This window comes from Bombus affinis, chromosome 3 (assembly GCF_024516045.1).
Source record: "Bombus affinis isolate iyBomAffi1 chromosome 3, iyBomAffi1.2, whole genome shotgun sequence".
Classification (NCBI taxonomy): domain Eukaryota; kingdom Metazoa; phylum Arthropoda; class Insecta; order Hymenoptera; family Apidae; genus Bombus; species Bombus affinis.
In genome coordinates, this window is record NC_066346.1 from 12,786,390 (window position 1) to 12,807,319 (window position 20,930).

General features: G+C 34.4%; 1 protein-coding gene across 3 annotated transcripts in view; it reads left to right on the plus strand.

Moving 5' to 3' along the window:
- Nucleotides 1-20,930, plus strand: part of LOC126914650 (rap guanine nucleotide exchange factor 2-like) — a 250,210-nt gene that overhangs the window by 97,049 nt on the left and 132,231 nt on the right. The window contains exon 1 of one of the 3 annotated variants that reach the window (XM_050718843.1): nucleotides 9,747-9,799. The exons of the other annotated variants lie outside the window; for them this stretch is intronic. Within the exon in view, the coding sequence (XP_050574800.1) occupies nucleotides 9,762-9,799 (38 nt within the window). The 5' untranslated portion in view covers nucleotides 9,747-9,761. Of the gene's footprint in view, nucleotides 1-9,746; nucleotides 9,800-20,930 lie in introns of those variants that run through there. 3 annotated transcript variants of the gene reach the window in all.

Genomic DNA, 20,930 nt, shown 5'->3' on the forward strand with positions numbered 1-20,930 from the left:
CGAAATTATAAATTAGTCAGAAACGAGCGTAAACCTTCTTCGAAAAATAAACTGGTTTCATGAATAAATTCATTTCGTTTCATTTAACTATTACATATAATATAAATTTATAAAATAAATTTATCTTTAAAAAATAAAATTTGTTTTATAAATCAATTTACTTCATCTACTTATAGAATTTCGCACATGAAATTTCGTTAAGTAGCTATTCATGAAATTCGAAAAACGCATGTAATAATGTCATAAAAGTTTTCTGTGCCAATTGTTCGTGTACCTTTATGAATTACCGTACGTTTTCCTTCAAACGAAATAGTGCCACTACGTAATTCACGTGCACCTCTAGAGAGGTTGTTTCCTTTGAATTATCCACTCTTTAACTCTTTTCCTCGATTACAGTTAGAAACGAAGTGGCGCTTGTCCCGATTATGTAAACCACGCTTTTCATCTCTTAAAAATTCATTCACTAGAAAATTTAACAAATATCCTAACAAAATTGAAGCTCTCTTGACGCGGTTGAAAAGGTCACGAGTACCGTACTAGGGTGAGAAATAAAAATTGTAAAAGAAAGAAAAAGGAACGGCTGTTCCACTCGCTTGGCAGCTAAAGGGACCGCGCGAAAGGCAGCCGATGAATCGTGACGCACGGAGGACAGTGTGCACACGATCGTCGGAACGGTGTATCTGCAGAGGAAAGTTTGCCCGATGGCCGAGCTGTGCGAGAAGGAACGGATCTCGGTGTTCCATGGCAGCGAGCCGCGGGCTAGAAAGTAGTCGGCGACTTATTGCGTTTGCTGTGGCCTGCTGCATATTTCTCTCGGCTACAACAGCCTCCTCGAAGCCGACTTTGCAACGGCATTTACCGCAAACAGCATCGCTCGAACCGGACCACGACGCCTGCGGTTTCAACTCCTGTTAACATTGACATCCCCGGAATCTTCGACGCCTTTCTATCTCGATACCATTTATCTTGCTTGATTACTTCTTCTTGATTATTCCTGTTCCGATACTATCCACGTCGTTCAGTTATTTCTTTCTTGATTATTTGTTGAAAGAAGATTCCTATAATGGTTGGTTAGAAGCTTTTGGCCGAGTTTCAACCTGGTATTCTGGAAGAAATTTGATCGTATTTACAAATGCATTAGTCGTAACATCTGTTCCGGTGTATATTTAACTATGTAGGGAAGATTAGGATAAGATGAAGAGAGGATAAGATAAGAGATTATTATACAAAATGACTGTTTACAACAAAAATGACTGTTTACGTGATTCAGTGTTACGGTGTAGTATATTTCAATCCATCGTAGCTCTCAGAGCAGGATATATGAAATTCGCGTGGTAGTCAACGTGTTAGCCAATCAGGAGTGCTGTTCGTGAACCACGAGGGTGCGAGACTTGGTGTCGCAGCGTGCCACGCTTCATGGTGAGTCATTCGATCATGTTTCCGTGGAGTTGCGACTGGTCGAGGGTAAAGTGGTTTCACGAATCGATTTCGATCGTCATTTCCGGGACGAGGGTAAAGTAAAATCGGAAAGAAAGGAACCCGAACCCTAGAACTCCGCGGCGACTAGTACCAGTTCAAGTTCCAGTTCCAGTTTCAGTTTCACCGTTGGGTGTCCAAGGCTAACATTCCTGGCCCGATATACTTTTCGAACGAGGAAACCTCGTCGAGTTAGATTACAAACCGAGTTTGCCTGCAAAACACGATCCTCTCGCCGTTGGCGATCCTTCATCGTACAACCAGAGACACTGGAATATCCTTACGTCGTTGCATTTCCAGTCTCGCTAGCCTTGAAACGTTATTCTTGAGAATTCTACTAGGACATTGAAGTTTTCAAATTTTTATAATTATAAAATAGATTTCAAATTATATGTCTTTGAATCGATGTGGATTGTAATTGATTCTTGGTCATTCTGGATTTGCAGTATTTTGATTATAAAGCGAAGTGATTTTGAATTGAATTGCGTTTTAAATCACTCTGATTTTGGATTATAGTAGAAACAGACTGTTTAGCAGAAAATTGTAGTACATAGTAAGTTTTGCGACAGCTACTCCTTACTACTGTTTTGTTAAACACGATATAACAGTATGTAGAGGAAGATTTATTAGCCCGTTCCTAGAAGTAGAAATTGATACACAGATCTAGAAGATACGTTGGGTAACACATTCGTGCGAGACGTTAATCTTTTTATAAGGATCATAAAATAAGTTGTCCTTTGACATACAAACTGTAAAATGTGTAAACTGTTAAAATATGTAAGATTACTATAGTTTAATGAAAAACACAAAATAAGACCGCATAATACAATAATTTCATCCGCGATTTTATTCTAAAGCATTCATACTCCTAACACCATAACAATTTTAATACTTTTATATCTTCGATTGTTCAACAGTAGCTTATATTTCATTTACTATCCGAGTAGTGGAAAATCCAATATTCCGTCGGTAAGGAAAATAGAGACATGACCCGCGATCGATGCAAAACGTTTACCTCATCACGATAAAGTAGGAAACTGCATTTAACTAGTTTGTATAATTTACAAAGTCGTTCATAGGCGTCGTCGCACGAATTCACATATCCGAAGCATCCCCTAAATTGATCGTCATAAACATCCCTCTTCCTAAATATCTCTATAGTCGTATTTTTCTTGTTCTATCTATATTACTTATATCATATTCACCTAAGAAAATTTTTCATCAAAGAAAAACGTTAAAAAAAGAGAAAAAACTATAGTAAAATGTGTGCAGGCTGCTTATCTTCGAACTAGTTGCTCCTTGGCGTGGCTGTGGCTGCATCGAGTGCTCGTCGAGTGCCTTTAGAAAACTCAGAACCCTCTCTCGTCGAGACGATCTCACAAAGCCGCTTTTCACGGCGTCGCTTTTACCTTCGGGTTCCTTCAATAAATGAAAAAAAAAAGAAAGAAAAAAACATTCTTGGACCGCGTGTAGTCGCCGTGTGTTCTACGGGCTACTCGAGACCCCTCGAAGTCAATTTTGAAATTCAATGCGTGAGACGAGAGTGCCGAGAGAGCCACGTTGCTCACAAATTTCGCGATTTATTGGCCTCGAGAGTATTTTTCTCTCTTTTTTCTTTCATTCTGTTTGTCACTGCTGCAATCTCTTGCGAATCCTGTTCGAGATATCTTTTCCTTTGGCGAGTCAATGCGTGAAAGGGTTGCTTGCAAAATGTCGTAAGAATATTCAATGTGAATTTGATCTTTCACTGATACAATTTAATTTTAACCAGGTTTTCTTCTGATTTCTATGCGTCATTTCTGCGTTATTTCTATAATTAATATATTAAACATTGAAACTAACTAAGAATTGCTAGTAAGAGTAATATAATATAACAGAACAAAGATTCTCCTATTTACATATAGTACAGCGTATTTATGTATAATGGAATCTTTTCCTTTTGGAGAAAATAAAGTATTTTTGTATAGAGATCAGTTATAAATCGACTATATGGATTTTCCAGTTTCGCAGATGTTTCCTACTTACGACGCTTCATTTGTTATGATATAAAGTGATACTAATCGTGGACAAAGGTTTCCTCATTTCTCCCATACTGTGGCGATGTCCAAGCATATGGCATATAGGAGATTGAAAAGTAATTAATCATATTGAAAAGCTGAGAGCGCGTGTCTGCTACGTAATTTGAAAAATGAAAATTTTATATTAATTATACGTTTGTTGGTGAACAATAATCCATTGAACTAGTCGAAAGTTCGATTCATTAATAAAGATCTGAAACATGGTAAAAGCTAGGAAAACTCTAAGAAACTTGACGATGCGCAATTTAAAGTTTTTCAAACGCAAATAACGAAATTTTTTGAAACGAGTTTCTTAACTTTAAACAACGAGCTTCAGATTAAAATCGAAGAAAGTTAATGATTACACGAGACTTTCATGGAGTTCCATCGCTTTGCGTTTCTCCGGTTTTCAATTTTATTACCGTGTTGCTTATTGTGCTTATTACTTTCTCTTTTAATTACTTTCCAGATAGTTTCTTCTCTTTTCGTAGTAACGATTTTATGCGAGATTATGGTATACATTAGCTCGAGCTCGAATCAATACCACCGTTTGAAACGTGTATTCCATTTTTACGCCGAATTACACGAATGCATAATACGTTTTAATATCCTTTTCTTTGCGAATCTGTAAAATGTAATTATGTAATAATATTGCTCTTTGTAATATCCCATAATATGAATTTTCGAAGCGGAGTCTTTAAAATTCAATAAATCATGCAGCGAACGCAATCTAGTTATAATACTTTGATGCACCAAATTCGTTAAATTCTGCTTTTAAAAAATTCCAATTTCGATACTTTAAATCGATCATCTCAAAAGAATGTACCTCATTAAAATGAAGGTAAAAATCTACTATTCAAAATATATAATTCCGAACTATTCTAATTTACATAAAGATAGATTCTTTTTCTAAAATACAAATAAAAAATATAACAAAATTATTTCTCTGTACGTTCGTAAGATATAAATTATCGATATTTCGCCAAATACTATCATCCAATCGAAAGAAAAAAAAAGGGAAAAATATCAGGAGAAGAAAAATATCATGAAAGAAAGCACTTAGACCGCTAAATCATCCCTAAACTTCAATCCGTAGGAAAACCCGCATCGCACGCATCCTTTCGTCATCTCATCACGATTACAGTCTCGTGACTCCATCTCGTTCTTTCGTTTCATAATTCTTCCAGAGATCGGCGCACTGACGTTGAGTACACTTATCTTTCGATCCTATTATCCGAGGAACCGGTGAGCAGCTAAGGTGCTAGGATAAAAAAAAAAGAAAGCGATCCGCTTTTCTCATCGACGCTCGTCGTCTTTTTTTCGGCAAACGAAAAGACTGCCGAATGCGAAGAACCGACTAGAAAGTCCTAATATCAGAGGCAGGGCACGTGCTCGCCATCTGCATCCGCAGGGATCGTTCTTCTCATCCCCGTTTTTTCTTTTTTACGTATCCCCATGGGGACCCTAAACAGTGGCCCATGAAAGTACTCGAAAACCTAGGGTAACTTTTTCACGAATCCACGAATATTGTGTGGTTTGTGGAAACTTTTAGTGATTGTTATTATTACGAAGATGGTTGCGTGGTTCTGAGCTTCAGTGATTCTCGTCTGTATATCCGAGAAAGGCGCTTTACGAGTAAAGCATCATCCCTTATATTACGGAATTATATTGGGAAAATTTGAAACAAATCTGGAAGTATGCAGAGATATTACAAAGTACCCAGTGGAAGTATTAGGTTTTCTGAAAAGTTTCTTTCGTTTTATAAGGAAATAATAGACGTACAACGGTTTTTGTTTTATATTATTTTGTCGAATTACGTACGATCCATTTTGTTGTGTTCAGATAAAGACCGTGACATTTCACAGATTTTTTTTTGACGTTTGTATAAAGCTGCATTGTTGTAAAAGACACGTTTGCGAAAGAAAGACATTTTTCGGACAATTTGATATATATTCTGTAGAGTACATCTTTAACGCTTATATTATATTTATTGCATATTGTGCTTAAGACGATTATTCATCTTGTAATTTTATGCTTCTTATTGAATATATATTTGCAGTAAATATCTGGTAACGTATACATTTTCAGAATTTCGTTTCGAAAGACAATATAATTACGCTAATCGTGTTCTTGCAACAGTGGAATTCTCTCTTGACACGATATTTGTGACTTAAAAAAAAGTCGAATTTCTTATAACGATGATTGTGGAATATTATTCTATAAAAAATAACAGTGAAATGACTTACACCCTTTTGATTCTTAAATGTTCACGTTACAAGCACGACACTGTCGTATTTCGTTGAATTACTAATAAAAATTCAAACTGTTTAATATATAACTCGCATAATGCATATGTCTACGAAACTTTTTATGGTAAATGTTCATGCTGAAATACATTTACAAGTCGTTGTATATATATCGAGGTGTTGCTTGGGTAGTAATACGTCGTTATATCCGTTCTTCCTGCTATGGAAAATCTTCCCGTGGAAATTTGCTGGTCGTTGGACATTTTTCTCGTCTCTGGGGAAGGTCAAAGTGGCAGAGAGCGGTGGCTTATTAACTTCCTTCGATGAAAGCGTCTTTTTCGTACGCGTCGCCTATCGATTGGATTCCTTTTCACCTTTTCCCATGATTCTCTCTTCCTCTTTTTCTCTGTCTTTCTTTCTATGATCGTCGTGAGGGGTGGCTCGGTCAATGTAAAAGCCGCACCACACAGAATACAAGAGAGAGAGAGAGAGAGAGAGAGAGAGAGAGAGAGACCGCTTTTGCCTCGACGCGACGCCGGTGTATCTGAAAGGAAAATTTGCTCCTAGAGATTGTTCATATCGCTGGCTTATCGATCCAGGCTTCTTTCAGCTTCTGCTAGGATTGTTCTCGGCGAAGGGCTCGAGGTGTTCTCGTGTAAAGTCACGCAGAATGTCGGCTGTGCAAGGGGTTGGACGCTGCTCGAGAGACCTGGGGTTGTTTGAACGATGAATTTGTTCGCTGGGATCGGTCGTATCGGTGATTTATTGATTCAGCTTCTTCTTGCTCCTCGCTCGTGTGCCCCGAAGAATTTTCAAGCTAGTTCAGTTGTTTTAAGTGACTCGTCAATTGTGACCTTTTTCCAGTGTTTTTTCCTCCCCTTCCTTTCTTTCTTCTGTGACATTATTGTTCGCGGTGACTTCAATGTTTTTCGGAGTTTTTCGTAATTTCTGACGCGCGTACTTGCAACTTGGATGTTCTAATAGAAAAATTTGATTGGTGCTTATGGATTGTAATTTTTTCATCATTTTTCTTTCATATTTCTTTCGCGTATTTTTTTTCAAGGAACGTTGATTATGGTAATGGAAGAAATGATTATGTAAATAGAGTCGATCGTTCAATTAATTCGGTTTAATTAATCCTTTAACTAGAATTTGGCTGCCTTTAAAGAAAGTGATGTATAACCGATTACAATTTTTTATCTGAATCTGAGATCTTGGAATAGATGGCGCTTGGCATACACGTGGAATAGTATTGACAAAATTCAATATTGCACTAACAGGTAAATAAAATAAAGTTTCTCGATATAGCTTTGTACATGGAAGACCATGAATAATTTTTGTTAAAAGAATTTTATAATACGATCAGAAACTACCTTTTCCCAGACATTCCTTTTTTCACCCAAACGTAACTTTAACATTGTAGTATCGTGGACGAAAGGTCTAAGAGATATCGGGTAAACCATAAACAATATCGCGAGAAAGCCTAAGTGTCGATAGGCCCATAAATGTGTCGTCAATCCTTCGATCGATTACTTACACGGAAAAAGCCTGCGTGACCCTGGCCACGAGCGGTTGCGGAACACGTGCGTGGTGGAGCTGAGAGAAAAGACAAGGGATACTAAGGGAGGAAGACGAATTAACAGTCAGTGTTAGTTGAGAAGTCAGAGAGTGTTAGCTAAGAAGTCAGAAAGTGTGAGTTGAGAAGTCGAATAGCGTTGTCGGGAGAGTGTGGTCCGCGTGGGAGAGAGCGTTGGAACTGTGGTGACGAGAGTTGCAAATCAAGTATTTAGTTGTCTTAATTATAATCTGTTATTGTATTTAATTCACGTTAAATAACCATTGTTTCGTGTTTAACCAACACCTGTTTAATCCATTTTAAATAAATTAATAAATAAAGATCCTGCAATATAAAACTTAAATTATCATATAAAAAAGAAAGATACTTTGGAAAAGTTTGTTGTTTCTTTTAATGTTCTACGGAATTCGCTCTGAGATAATTGACTGGGATATTCTGATATAAATACATACGAAGTCTGATGGATACGGATATCAAATTTATTTATAAATGTATAGAGTTGCACAAAATCTGAGATTACTTATTCGTGAATTTCTCATGTTGTAAAAGCGGAACATGTAACACTTTTACGTTTCTACTGTGAACACAGAGGCGAAGATAAATGTGGCTTATTATAACGTGTGACCCTTTACGTTCATTCGAACGTATAGAATTTACCATTTCCTCAATACGCTTTTGAAATCCAGATGCTAGAAACGTTAATTGTACGACCTATTGATGCGTGGGCAAAATTCTATATGCAAACTCTTAAGCTGCGGAAGATATACGCGAACTAATTAACGAAGATGGTTTCATCCTACGAACGTGGGATATCGGAAATAATTAATGAAAACTGATTGATAGGAAACGAAGCACCGGGAGAAGATTGTAAATTAATGAAAAAGTAAAGATAGATGAAACTATTTAAAAATAAAAAGTAGTTATTGCTTAATAATCATAACTGAAAATTAATTAATCTTTCGAAGTTAATTCTCAAATAAATTCTTCTATTTTATATTTATTTTCTATTTCATATTTATTCACAGTTTACCTATTTATATCGTATTATTTTTACACGTGTCTAATTTAACATTTTTTTTTTATTAATTCACGCTCTCAAAGCACGAATGCCACTTCGTAGCGTTTAGTTTTGATTCTTTATTTCCAATATATCCACGAACATTATATCACTCACACGTCTCACCCATATTTCAGACTTTTCATCTATCATAATCGTACACGCACAAAATACAAATGCCATCCTAACGTAATACTTATTTTATTACCCTTTGATATTTTTTACTTTTCTTTCCAAGAATATTTAGGCTTCCCATCATACATAATGCGAATATCTCATGATCTGTGTTTCGTTCTTCTTCCACATATGGAATTCCCGGTGTTATTTTGCTTCTCTGTTATTGACACGTTCGTAAAATCAGAATAAATTAGATTATATATCGATCGTTTCTATTCAAATTTTTCTGGTTGTTCCATTTTTTCGCAAAAGTAACGCTCATGAACTTATGGAAAGCGTGTTATGCAAAACATTTAAACATTTCAGAAACGCTGTCTTAAGACATGACTGTCACGATTATGTCGTTAAATTTTGATACAAATCTGATAATAATATATGGAGATGTACAATACTGGACTGTATCTCACAGAAATTTCTAAAGTATTTAAATAGTCAACAGTCCATCATATTAATAAACCTCAATATTCGGTGGGATTATTCTAACATTTATATGTTTAAAGTGTTTGTTCATACTGTGTGCCAATTTTTTATCAAATACAGTTTGCAATAAACATCTTGCAACTCGTACACAAATTTCCAAATTATTTTCAAATATTTCCAACGTAATCGTGCTAGTCGAGAATCATTATAGCGTTAATAAAATTTCAATGTTTTATATAACGCGTGAAAGTTTCTCTATGGTAAATATTTAAATACTTTCATAGACTACGAAAGTTCTTCAGATTTACTCCTGTGATCTATTGAATAAATCCGTTGGCATTTTCTTTTTCATCTAGTTCTGCGTCGCGGTTATTTCGTGGCTCTGCTATCGACAGGTTCGTTATATCGAAAGTGGGAAGCAAATTACGTGGAAAGTTCCCAGGCAACGTGGATATCGTGGCTCGAGTTATAATGCATTTATAATTGAATAAAATTTTCTTCCGTTCACCGATTATTCTGTATTTTCCGATTTATACTACCGACATTCCAACGAAACGCCAACGTTTCGCTTAAACACGATAAATGTCCTTGAGTTTAATTATTTGATGTGCTGCCTGCGTAATTCGATGCTACTTTATTTCGATATCTTACACTCAGTTATTTAGTGTTTGATTATTTTTTAACATTTTTGTTCAATTCTCTGTTTCAGGTAAGTGAAGTATATGGACCGTTGAATTTGTTGGAATATTTGGATGTATACGAATATTTTCAAGTTGGTATTCAGAAAGCGGTGAGTACATTTTTTCGACAAGGACTGATAATTTGATATTTTCTTAATTTAAATTTCGCAGCAAAACTAATCAAATATATACGTTTTTGAAAAGTAATGATTTAGAAGATATTAAATTACATGAAAATAACGACAAAAAGAAATACAGTAATAACAAATTAATTAATTAACTCTTACGATAACTTAAATAAAAAATAGAAAGATATGGATTATAAGAAGTTGAAGGGACGTTCCAAAAAAATCTTTCATTTTTATTTTATCTAAAATCTTACAAAATCAAACAGTTTTTATTTACGTTGAAATTATTAATTTCATGAGCCACGTTCTCTAACATCTCTACACGAACATATTGCATATTATCCTCCCTTAATCTCCTATTTTCGATTCCAAACATCGAGACACGATAACTCGTCCCTCGAACAATTTGCATACCCCTTTCACGCTATCCATTAGTATTATTCGTCTCGTATTCTATTACCTTCCTTGCCTTTCCATCACTCTTCCCGCGCTGACTGCTTCTATGATCGTCTACTAGAATTTCCATTTCGTAGTAACAGTCGAAAGAAAGTTCACAATTATCAAGCTAGTTTTAAAAATAAAAGCAATACAGGGGTAGTAGTATAATAACAGTGAAATTTGTATTTATCTTCTATATAAAACTAGACAACTTTTACCTGCGAAAATATTTCACGTACATCTGCCAGATTATCCATCCAGTTTTATTTTATAAAAAAATGACGTTTTATTGCGAGATGTACGCAATCAAGAAATTATGCATTATTTTATCCTACCATAATATCATAAAATTTCCTTATGAATATATTATGCGCGTTATACGAAGCTCTTTGAAATTTAGCAAAATAATAGCCAAATTTGAAAGCAACCCGAAAGTGAATATAGAAGACATTTATCGCAAAGATACCCTTAATGAGAGGATTAGTGCACAACACGAATAATAGTCTGAAACATACAGTTGGTGCTAAAGATAGCCTCACATTTATGGCTTTTTATTATTGCGAATAATTAATTGTTTAAATATTGGTAATCTTTGCCAATCGTGTGCTTCCAATAAATATCTTGTAACAATGTCAATGAAATTTCAACACATTTTCGTACGTTGTACGTGAAAAATTCATAGGAGTTCAAATACTTTTGTGAGTCACTGTGTGTAATTAATACAATGTAATAAATACAGCGCGCAAATACTCTCTGTATATAGTACAAATTCGCCACGATGTGTCATCGTTCGTCTAGATTTTACATGATTCTCCGTGTGGTACGATTCGTCATGCGCCGCTCGGCTAGACGATAGCAGCCGTACACGATCAACTTTCGCAAAAACGATCTCTGGCAGTATGTTTCTCGATCGTCGACGTGTGTCTGCGTATCGGGGACAAAAAAACTTGACTTTCGTAACGGTACTGTCGCTGGTAACACGGCACGACTGCCGCGTGTCCTGGTCCTGGCTAAGGTCTAGTCTAGACAGCAGCCAGGTCGATATCTGGCACTTCAGCCATTCAGCTGGTCCGCGACACATGGTCGTGAAACGGCCACGAACACGATCGGCCACATGAACAAGGCAAGGTGAATTTCCAACGATCTGCGCGACGCTTACACAGGCGCAAAGTGCTTGTGTAAGTGTACGTGTATCGTACGCGACAGGAACGCAGACTCTGACCCGTTATTGTGATCGATGGACTCGCTTCGAAGAAGGGAAAAGTCGCGGGAAACTGGGTGTTAAGCCGTGACGACGCGACGCGACGCGAATGCAATGGATCGTCAAGATGGGGCGATTTTTTTAGATCTTGATGGGGTTCGATAAGAGTTCCATATGGGTTTGTATTGCTATTAAAAGCGAATTTTCTGACAAGTATTTTTGAAATTTTGATTGCCTAAATTTCAGACGAAGCTTTAAATTGTTACTATTTGTTTAGTATGTTGTATATGAATATACGGTAGAGCGATTGTTGGAATAAGATTTTTGGTAAACATGTTTTCTGGAATTTCCTTTCTCCTTGAAGAAGATACGTGTTGGATTTTTATGGGTCATTTGGAAATTAACGATGTAATGAATTGTCATATGAAAAATAAAAAAATATTAATATTTCAAAAGTCATTCAAAATGTCACGAATAAATCAGCCAGAGTATTTGAGATAAATACCGTTATGCAAAAGTATATTGTCAGATAAAATCTTCTACCCATTTTTCAACATGTTAATTATCCAGTTCTTTTGGATAAATACATGCGCCACGATAAACGTCTATTTCTTATATGGCATTTTTTACACAGCTTTTACACAGTATGCTCTTATATTCAAAATTAGCATTTTTCCCAAGGTTTGTTCAGACCATCTCATACGCTTTTGCACGATATTCAAACAATATAATGTTCCTTATATAATGCTTAAAGAATTACATGTAGGTATCCATATAACACCTTCCATGCAACAAAATTTAGTTTCCTCCAACAACTTATTCCAGTCAAACCATGTCGAAGCTCTTTCACCATTTAATATTCAAACGCAAACGCAAGTTAGAATTTTTCTTCGCGCAATTCTCTCACGGTTGGCGTTGTTGCGTGTCGTAGAAGAGATCGTGTTCGGCTCGTGATAAGAGGATGCATTCGGAGCACGGTTAAGAAACCTCGATAATTTATACACTGGTCTAGTTACAATGCACCAGTGCACTTGGTCAGGTTGCACACGTTCACTCGGCGGTTTTCTTTCTAGCTGCGGCTCTCGATGTCATAATCCACAAGACAATCCGCCTTTCATAATCTTGCGCGTCATCTGCCAACGCGCAGACATACGTCATTAGCTTAACGAACTGAGAAACGTTTTGCTAATGCGATTACTTGTTTTCCCTTGAAACGGGCCGGGCACCAATTAAATCGTTCGCTTTGAGCTTTGGATGCTCGACGGGAATTTGTTCCGCGCTCCGAACGTTTGGTAAGCTTTCGACCGTGGTTGTGTTAAAATTGTTGTTTATGGTTGTCTGAGAGGCGATTCGATTTTCTCGTAAAGGAACCCACGCGTGGGATTTGTTTTTGGGAAATAAAATATTTTGCAGATAACCAAAGCGTATGTTTAGTACAGTATTGGATTATTTCTAAAGTAATTCGTCTACGGATGGACACTGGTACAAGATAATTTTACGTGGCAAATATTAAATTAGATATTTATTATTTAAAATTACAAAATTATACTTTAAACTCGTTTATTTTTCAGGAATAATTTTATCGTGAATAGGTGAAAAGTAATGAAGAAAACGATTCTATTTATTTCCGAAAAATAATTCATCTTTATGGATGGAAATTTATTTAATTGTAACTCTATTTGTATATGTATGTTGTTTGATATATAATTGAATATACTCAATATCATTGTATACGATCGTATTGAAACAGTTTTGTCATTGATCTGATTAATTAATACTTGGAAAACATTAATCGCCAAATTTTCTCAAAACGTTCCAAATATACGTTCTTTATTCGCCGTGCTTGAAATAATTTTCTACGAGTTTTATTCGAATCCGGCAATACTTGTTCACCGAATAAGATTCCAATTTAAGGTAGTGTCGCCGAGGCCAGTCCGGAATCCAATTAATCGCGTAACACCTTAATTCCCTGTTGCGTCGATTTGCAGAAAGTCGATGCAAGGTCGATTGGTAATTACCACTTTGACGTCCCGTCTAACAAAGCCTAAGACAATTAACGTTCACGATTTAAAAGAGACTGATTGACAGGGACGCGCATCTAGCACGCTATACATATACAGGAGAAAATGTGGAACGTTCACGTTTCGCTAAGCGGTCGACTCGATACTTTGAAAATATAACAGACTTGTTATCCTTCAACACCGTTTGATGCCGATTGTTAATTAATTTAGTTAATTGGACAAAGTCGACCAATTGAATTTGTGTCAATACGTGGAAGCCAAATTTAATACACGCTTAATTAATCCCTTTTCCTAATCTTTATTTTGAAATTTGATAAAATAAGATATTGAAATTTTACTTTAATGAGTATTTATTAAATAGCATTGCATGAAGGATATACTAAAAATTGTTGAGGAAGATCGTGTAGGATCTGATCTTCGAAGTGAAATCGATTAAATTTTAATTTAAATTACATATGAAAGTTTCAGAATTCTAATGGTAGAACTCTTTAAAATTTATTTTAACAATCTTCTATTTTCTTATGAAATAATCTCTTATTAAATATAGAGGTATTTGATCGATAATTTGTTTAATACAGAAATATTAAAAGAATTTGTTTTTACCTATGATTTCACAGTGTTAAATATCATGTAGTATACTTCGTTGCTTTATTTCGATAATTATCTTCGGTACATCTCGAGAAAACATTCGTCGACTTCTGAAACTTTTACGAATTATATCGTCGTTTTATTATGTTCATGCTATACAAGAAAACGGGTACTGTTCCACCAATAACGCTAACTCAACGATCGATCATCGAAGATAAACGTAATCAAATATGAAACGAAGCTTCGGCACGATTCGTTACCCTCTGTCACTTTCGATAAGATAAACGCACAATCGTTGAAGGTAATTTTTCCTCGATTAAACTCAATATACTTGGGTAATATCTAAATTTGAGGTAAAACAAAATATTAGTTTGTCCGAAAAGTTTCTTTCGTTTTATAAGGAAATAATAGACACACAATGTTTTTTGTTTTATATTAGTTTATTGAATTATGCATGAACATAATAATAGAAATAGGACGAACTGGATCATACCTAATTCAATAAAATAATATAAAACAGAAACTATTGTTCATCTATTATCACCTTATAAAACGAAAGAAACTTTTCGGACAACCTAATAAAATAATGTAATTTTTTGTTCTGAAATGAATTTTAAGGCCAATTTTATATAAACGGAGCATCGTTAATTAACAATGAAAAAAGATATGCGAAAGGTAAGATAGCGTACGAATATCAAATTTTCGAACGTGTAGGAATACAATATCCCCGTAGCCTATGCGTTTGCCCACATGTATTACGTACTTATGTAGCACACACATGAGTATACAGTGTGCAACAAAGATGGTGTTCTACGAGACAGATATAAATTGCGGACAATTTTCTCTGTGACTGTACCATCCAACTGCTTTAGTCGTGCCTTGAAATGGGAAGATTCGAAAGTTACTGGAAAAACAAAGTGAAGATCTATATAATAACAAAAAAATATGTAATTGGGTTAATGATATTAGCAACGTTCTTGTCTGATAGGAAAAATAAAATAAAGAATGAAGTATATGTGTTGACTACTATGAACAATGAGAATACATAAATTTTTTATTATTTTTTTAGTGGAATTTTCTATAATGTACGTCGATAGAAAATTAAAAAATCCCAAGTTATGTTATAATTATAAGGCTGAACGGGTAATTGTAAATTAACAGAACTTTGTGTTTTAAAATTGCATTAAAATATACAAAACGCGATCGTGTACCTTCTGTATAACGTCTCACTATTCGATTGATGCGAAGACCTTTCTTATTTAAAGAGACTTTTTGGGTAAACAAATCTTTTAAATCGATGTTAAAGAGTTGCGTTTTGTAGTACGTACACAGAAGAAATTAATGATTTTATGATTGAATAGTAATATAAATGATACTTTGTTTAAATACGTAGAATGTTTTAGGTAGACACATGCTTTTAATCGCTCTATTTATATTAATTCTTTTTTCGCCGTATCATTTTATTATCCTTGTTGTGAAATTACTCGTTAACAAGCGTTGTTTAATATAACAATAAATTATCATAATACTTTATCTTCGTCAAATTAAGAAGTTAATCTATATTTATTCTTCATCCTTTGTTAATGTAACATTCCCGAACAGAACACTGAAACGAAATAAAATACTAGGTATATAAGGTAGAGAAATGAAAAGAGAGAAAAATACAGAGATGGAGAGCATGAAAAGAAGAGGAAATATGATGGCGCGTTGGATTTATTCAAGAAAACGGTTGATCGTGAAAACGAAAGAAAATTCTCAACCATTGTTAAGAAAAGATACGGTCGAGAAATTTTTAACGCCTTTCCAAAACGGCGTCTCGTAGACCCAAGTTACCGAGAAGTAATACCATTTACGATTAAGTAAACGCAGCGATCGGTTCTGCAATTTATGGTGGTGCTACTCGCGATCTCAATTTCTCCAAGAAGCCCTTTGATCGCGGGTAATTCGATCGTCTAGGAAAAATATTTCCTTGTAATTTAAGTGATGCCGTTGCCGGTGCTCGTTGCTCTCTCGTATAAATCAATCGGCACTTTCTTAATTTTTATTAATTGATTGCTTCCTTTTACCATGAATCCATACGAGATAATGAAATTGATGTTACGGAATTACTAAGAAAAGAAAAAATTATGCTGTTGTTGATTGATCAAATTCGAAAATAGGTACACGCGAATTTATTTGATAATATCTTGATGAACTTTTGTTCAAATATCTTTTCAGGTCCTTTTAAAAAATGTTTAGGTTTGTCATGTTTTTTTTTTATTACTTTTAGTTGGAGATACAGAATAAAGTAAAACATGTAGTTTCATAAATATCTTGTCAAAACATCGTAAGAGAAATGCAAAGAAACGCAGGAAACAATGGATCAATTTTTTATTTGATAACGCGACGATAATTCCATTTCGAAGTACAAAATTGTCGGTGGTTAGTGAAAAATTGGTTTCTATCGCGTTATGTACTTCTTATCGATTTTCTTTTATTTCGGTAAATGTATTTGGAATTTTTTATTGCACAAATGACGTAAATTAATTCTTGTTGAGTTAAAAGGGTTCAAAAATTAAAAAGATTTAGAAAGAAAAGTCGAGTAAAAAAAACATTAATAGTATCTTTTCTATAGAAGAAATTCTTCCATAAACCAGTCTGTATTTCCGTCATAAAATTTTAATAAAACATTTACGACCTGAATGTTTATATAATATGGAGCTCTTACTTTCGTTTGCAATCTATTCTGACACAACTTGATGATAAAGATGTAGGAAAATTTGTATAATAAAAGTAAAATATATATAATTATGTAAAAAAGTGCTTTGCTCGTAACCCGTAAACATAAATTGAAAGCGATCGTAAAATTCACTTTGTTATGTTTCATGATAGGCTACGGCTAAGCACAAGTAGCAAGAAAATTTCACTGGAGCAAATTGCATTAATTTCATTCGCCGCTGCAATTGCAATTGCTTTCTAGGTTTTGTTATTTTGCATTCTCGGCTACGGCTTGTAATAATTTTACTTGGAACTACACCTAGAATATACTGTTGCTTTTATAACGAGAAACAGGAAAATTGGAAGAATGAATCATCCAATAGGAAATACGCGAACAGAAACGCAAGATAGAATCGAGCGAACGGACGAACAGAAGTAATGTGAAACTGGTTAGAAATTGCGACGAATTTTGTCGTAGAAGTTCTTGCTTTTTTACACGGAGAATAGTTACATTTTTTCTTTTTCAAACTTCTTCGTCATTGTCGTTCCAATTTTAATATGACTAATAAAATTTGGTGTCAATTTTATTCACTTTAATGTTGTATAATCGATATTTCGTTCCATATTTTATTCCTCTCAGTTCTTTGTATTAGGTATTTTACAAAGTGTTGTAAAAGCTGTTTTATTATTTGTGTACGACACGAGATCTTACGCGTGAATATATAGAAGTTTTAACTTTTAATAGAAGATTTCGCAAATTTAACTGATTATGTTTCTATTAGATTGATTTTTTTATTGTTTTATCAATTTGATATCACTGAGAAAAAGTCGAGAATATTAGGAATATTTAAAATCATAGAATTACGAATCTACATAAATATCATGTTCAATGTATTAAGCTTTATATCTTATAGATAACTTCGTAGAGTCAACAATTATAAATATTATAAATATCCAACTAAAACACACTTGCTCGTAATCTTATCGTTCATAAAAATTCTTTAACTTTTATATCTCTACCAAAGCCTAGTACTTAATCCAAACTGTGTATACACAACGCACCATAATTCTGTGCGTTGAATAAACTCTGCACAACAAACTCTGTACACATTGAAGAATTGCTTCATAGCCCGAAGAACAGCTCCTCTGAGTGACACTGTAGGTACCTGCATGATTTCAGGTCGTCTTATCGAACCGTTTAGTCCCGTATCTTCTTTCCTCACTTGTCCAAGTCGTCTCGTTTGCCCGTATAACCAGATACATTGTATAAATTACGGGACTGTCAGCATGGCGTGAAAAGAGTTTCCATAACGCCTTTGATTCTCCTACATCTATTAACGAGCTAATCGCTCGTTCCTTCTTTAACGACGTGGAGGCTAAATGGAAAATCGTGAGATCTTTCAAAGAAGATATTTCGTATCTTCGAACGTTTAATCAGATGTCCTCATAGCCGTGCAATTTCTTAAGGCGTTTCTTCAGCTTTAATTGACCGTGTGAGTAGATGCGTCCGCACGTTCCACGCGAGTAACCACGAAAAAAAATCATTCGCGAATATCAAAGCTGAAAAGTGTGAAAATTTTATTTTTATAGATGATGGATAGAGGGAGGAAGTTTTATAGGTATTGGGCGCGATAGATATTTTATGAATATTACCCACGCAACGATAGGAGAATGAAAAAATATTTTTATGAATACAAAATTTCTGTTTTGCAGAAATGATATTGAAAGCACGGAGGATGTGGGTTTTATTGAATTAGTTTTTAATGACGCGTCAAGGATAGAGTTATTAGTAAGAATTATTAATTTGTATTAAATGCAGGAAGCTGGGACAAATTGATACAGGGACGAATTGATAGATTTTTTCATCGTTACGTATATGTAAATCAAACACGACAAGTATAAAGAAATACTTGTTTAAATCTTCGGTTCTAAAGTATAACATAAAAGAAATCGAATTTCTATCATTGTATCAAAAAAATCGGAATGAAAGAAATATGAAAGATATATTTATATGTATAATAAGAAGAAGAACATATTTCTTGTTTATATGTTTTACAAAATAGAATCATTTAAATTCACAAAAATATACTGTTGGAAATCTACACAATTTTTATGAAAAATTGCACGTTGGACATTTTGGTTGCTTCTCTTTTATTCTCTCATTGGCTTAATTAAATTGATATAATCGTCTTTGGTGTTGTTTAGGGATGGCAGAGACCTAGTTTGAAAACTTTTTGATATAAGGAAGCTTTCGCTTTTCATAATGTCCCAAACGTTCAAGCGTGACTTTTTTTTCACGAGATTCAGAATAAGCGACGATCTTTTCTTTCTTTTTCCTGTTCAGCTATAAGAGCAGAAGGATTGCGGAGGATGTTTTGCCAAAGTAAAGATGGATCTGCTAATGGAACTTTTGTTATCAGTAGATTCAAGAGAACCGGCTTTCTTCAGCAAAAAGAGCGAACGCCTGATGAAAAAAAATTCCTTTTAAGCTTCTTCCAGAGGTGGAACCAGATTTCGCGATTTCTGCATTCATTTCGATGAAGAAGATCGCACGCTAGCTTCCGCCTCCTCCTTTTTTTTCTTTTAATTACCATTCAGATTTATAAATGGCGCATTAAAGTGTTAAGGTATATTAAAGAGTTCAATTATGATCGAATGATTAATCAAAATGCTAAATGGTATTTATGATAAAAATAACACTTTTATGTAGCATAATTATATCGTAAATATGATAAAGAGATTTTAAGTCTACGTCTTAATAATGTGCTTCAAGTAGTGCAAATAAGTCGATGAATTCAAGTTTCGAAAAAAAGTAATCCAACAGAAAATAAGTGTTCAATAAAACGTGAGAATGAAAGAATTATGCACGCGGAAGTACATATGTTCCTTGGAAAATATTTATGTATATTTATTTATGTATAATTGAAGCAAACCTCCATTATGATTTAAAATACTTAACAATAATAATAAAACAATATTGCAGATTTATATAAAATTATGATATATATCAATGACAGAAAACCAAAGAAGTTATTTAAAAAAGCCGCACGATTTTACGATTCCTTCCGGTTTTTAAACTATTTTACTTCCAACACCTTTTCTGAAACATATCCAAAGTACGATGGAAGTAAACTATTAGAATATATATACAGAGGTAGGAAAAATGACTCAATTAATACCAACAGGAAGCAGTGAAGCATAACATACTAAACACGAACAACAATAATTTCTCGAACTCGAAGGAAATTTAGGATTGCTGTTTCCTCGGAACGAAAACTTTTAATATCGTACGTACATTACGTGGGATAGTTTATTCGTTTTAATTTACATTTGATAATCCATTTAATGGTAATAACGTCGGAGATCCTGGTATTGACTCGATCGTTTCTACGGTGATTACGGTGGCTCTAATACTCTTGAGCAACGATAGCCAAGCAATTCGACTTCGCTCGTTTACTCGATGCGGAAGACCGAGGAAGCGGAACCGGAAGCGACTATCGTTCGGATAAAAAGGCGAAGCACGCTAATTAAGCCTTCATTAATGAGGGAACCGCTGGCGGGAACACATAGCAGGGGACGTTTTCTAAGGAATAGGTTGTCGAAGGTACAGAAAAGGATCATCGTGTGCTGTTTTGTACAACAAGCTTTTAGTAGTTACCGTACACGTTAATTTACGTTTTAGATACTATGTCGCAGAATTATTTCATCAACGATTTACTTCATGCTTCGAATAAGTCTGCATAAAGATAACTACTTTGCGAACAAATACAATTGCAGCAAATGAAATAGTTTTAGTTTGTTTTTTAAACGGAGAATAATGATTTTTGATTCTATTAATTAAATGATATCTTCGTGTGTACGGTGATATATGAAAATCAAAATAAATCAGATGTATCTTTCTTGCTTTTATTCGCGAAAGTGGAAAGCAATATTTTAATAAATGTGAGACATAATATATATAATAACGAATAACGAAAATTACAATAATTAATAATTTTTGTGAGAAAAATTAAACCTATCTGTTCGAGGAAATAATAACGGTCATTTTGTTAGATAATATTCCCAAAAGCATCAGAAATCTTCGCTGAACGTGGTTCAACGCCTTGCGTCCTCATTCTGCCCATTGTAATTTTTATTCATTTCACGATCTAATTAAGGCAAGGATTTT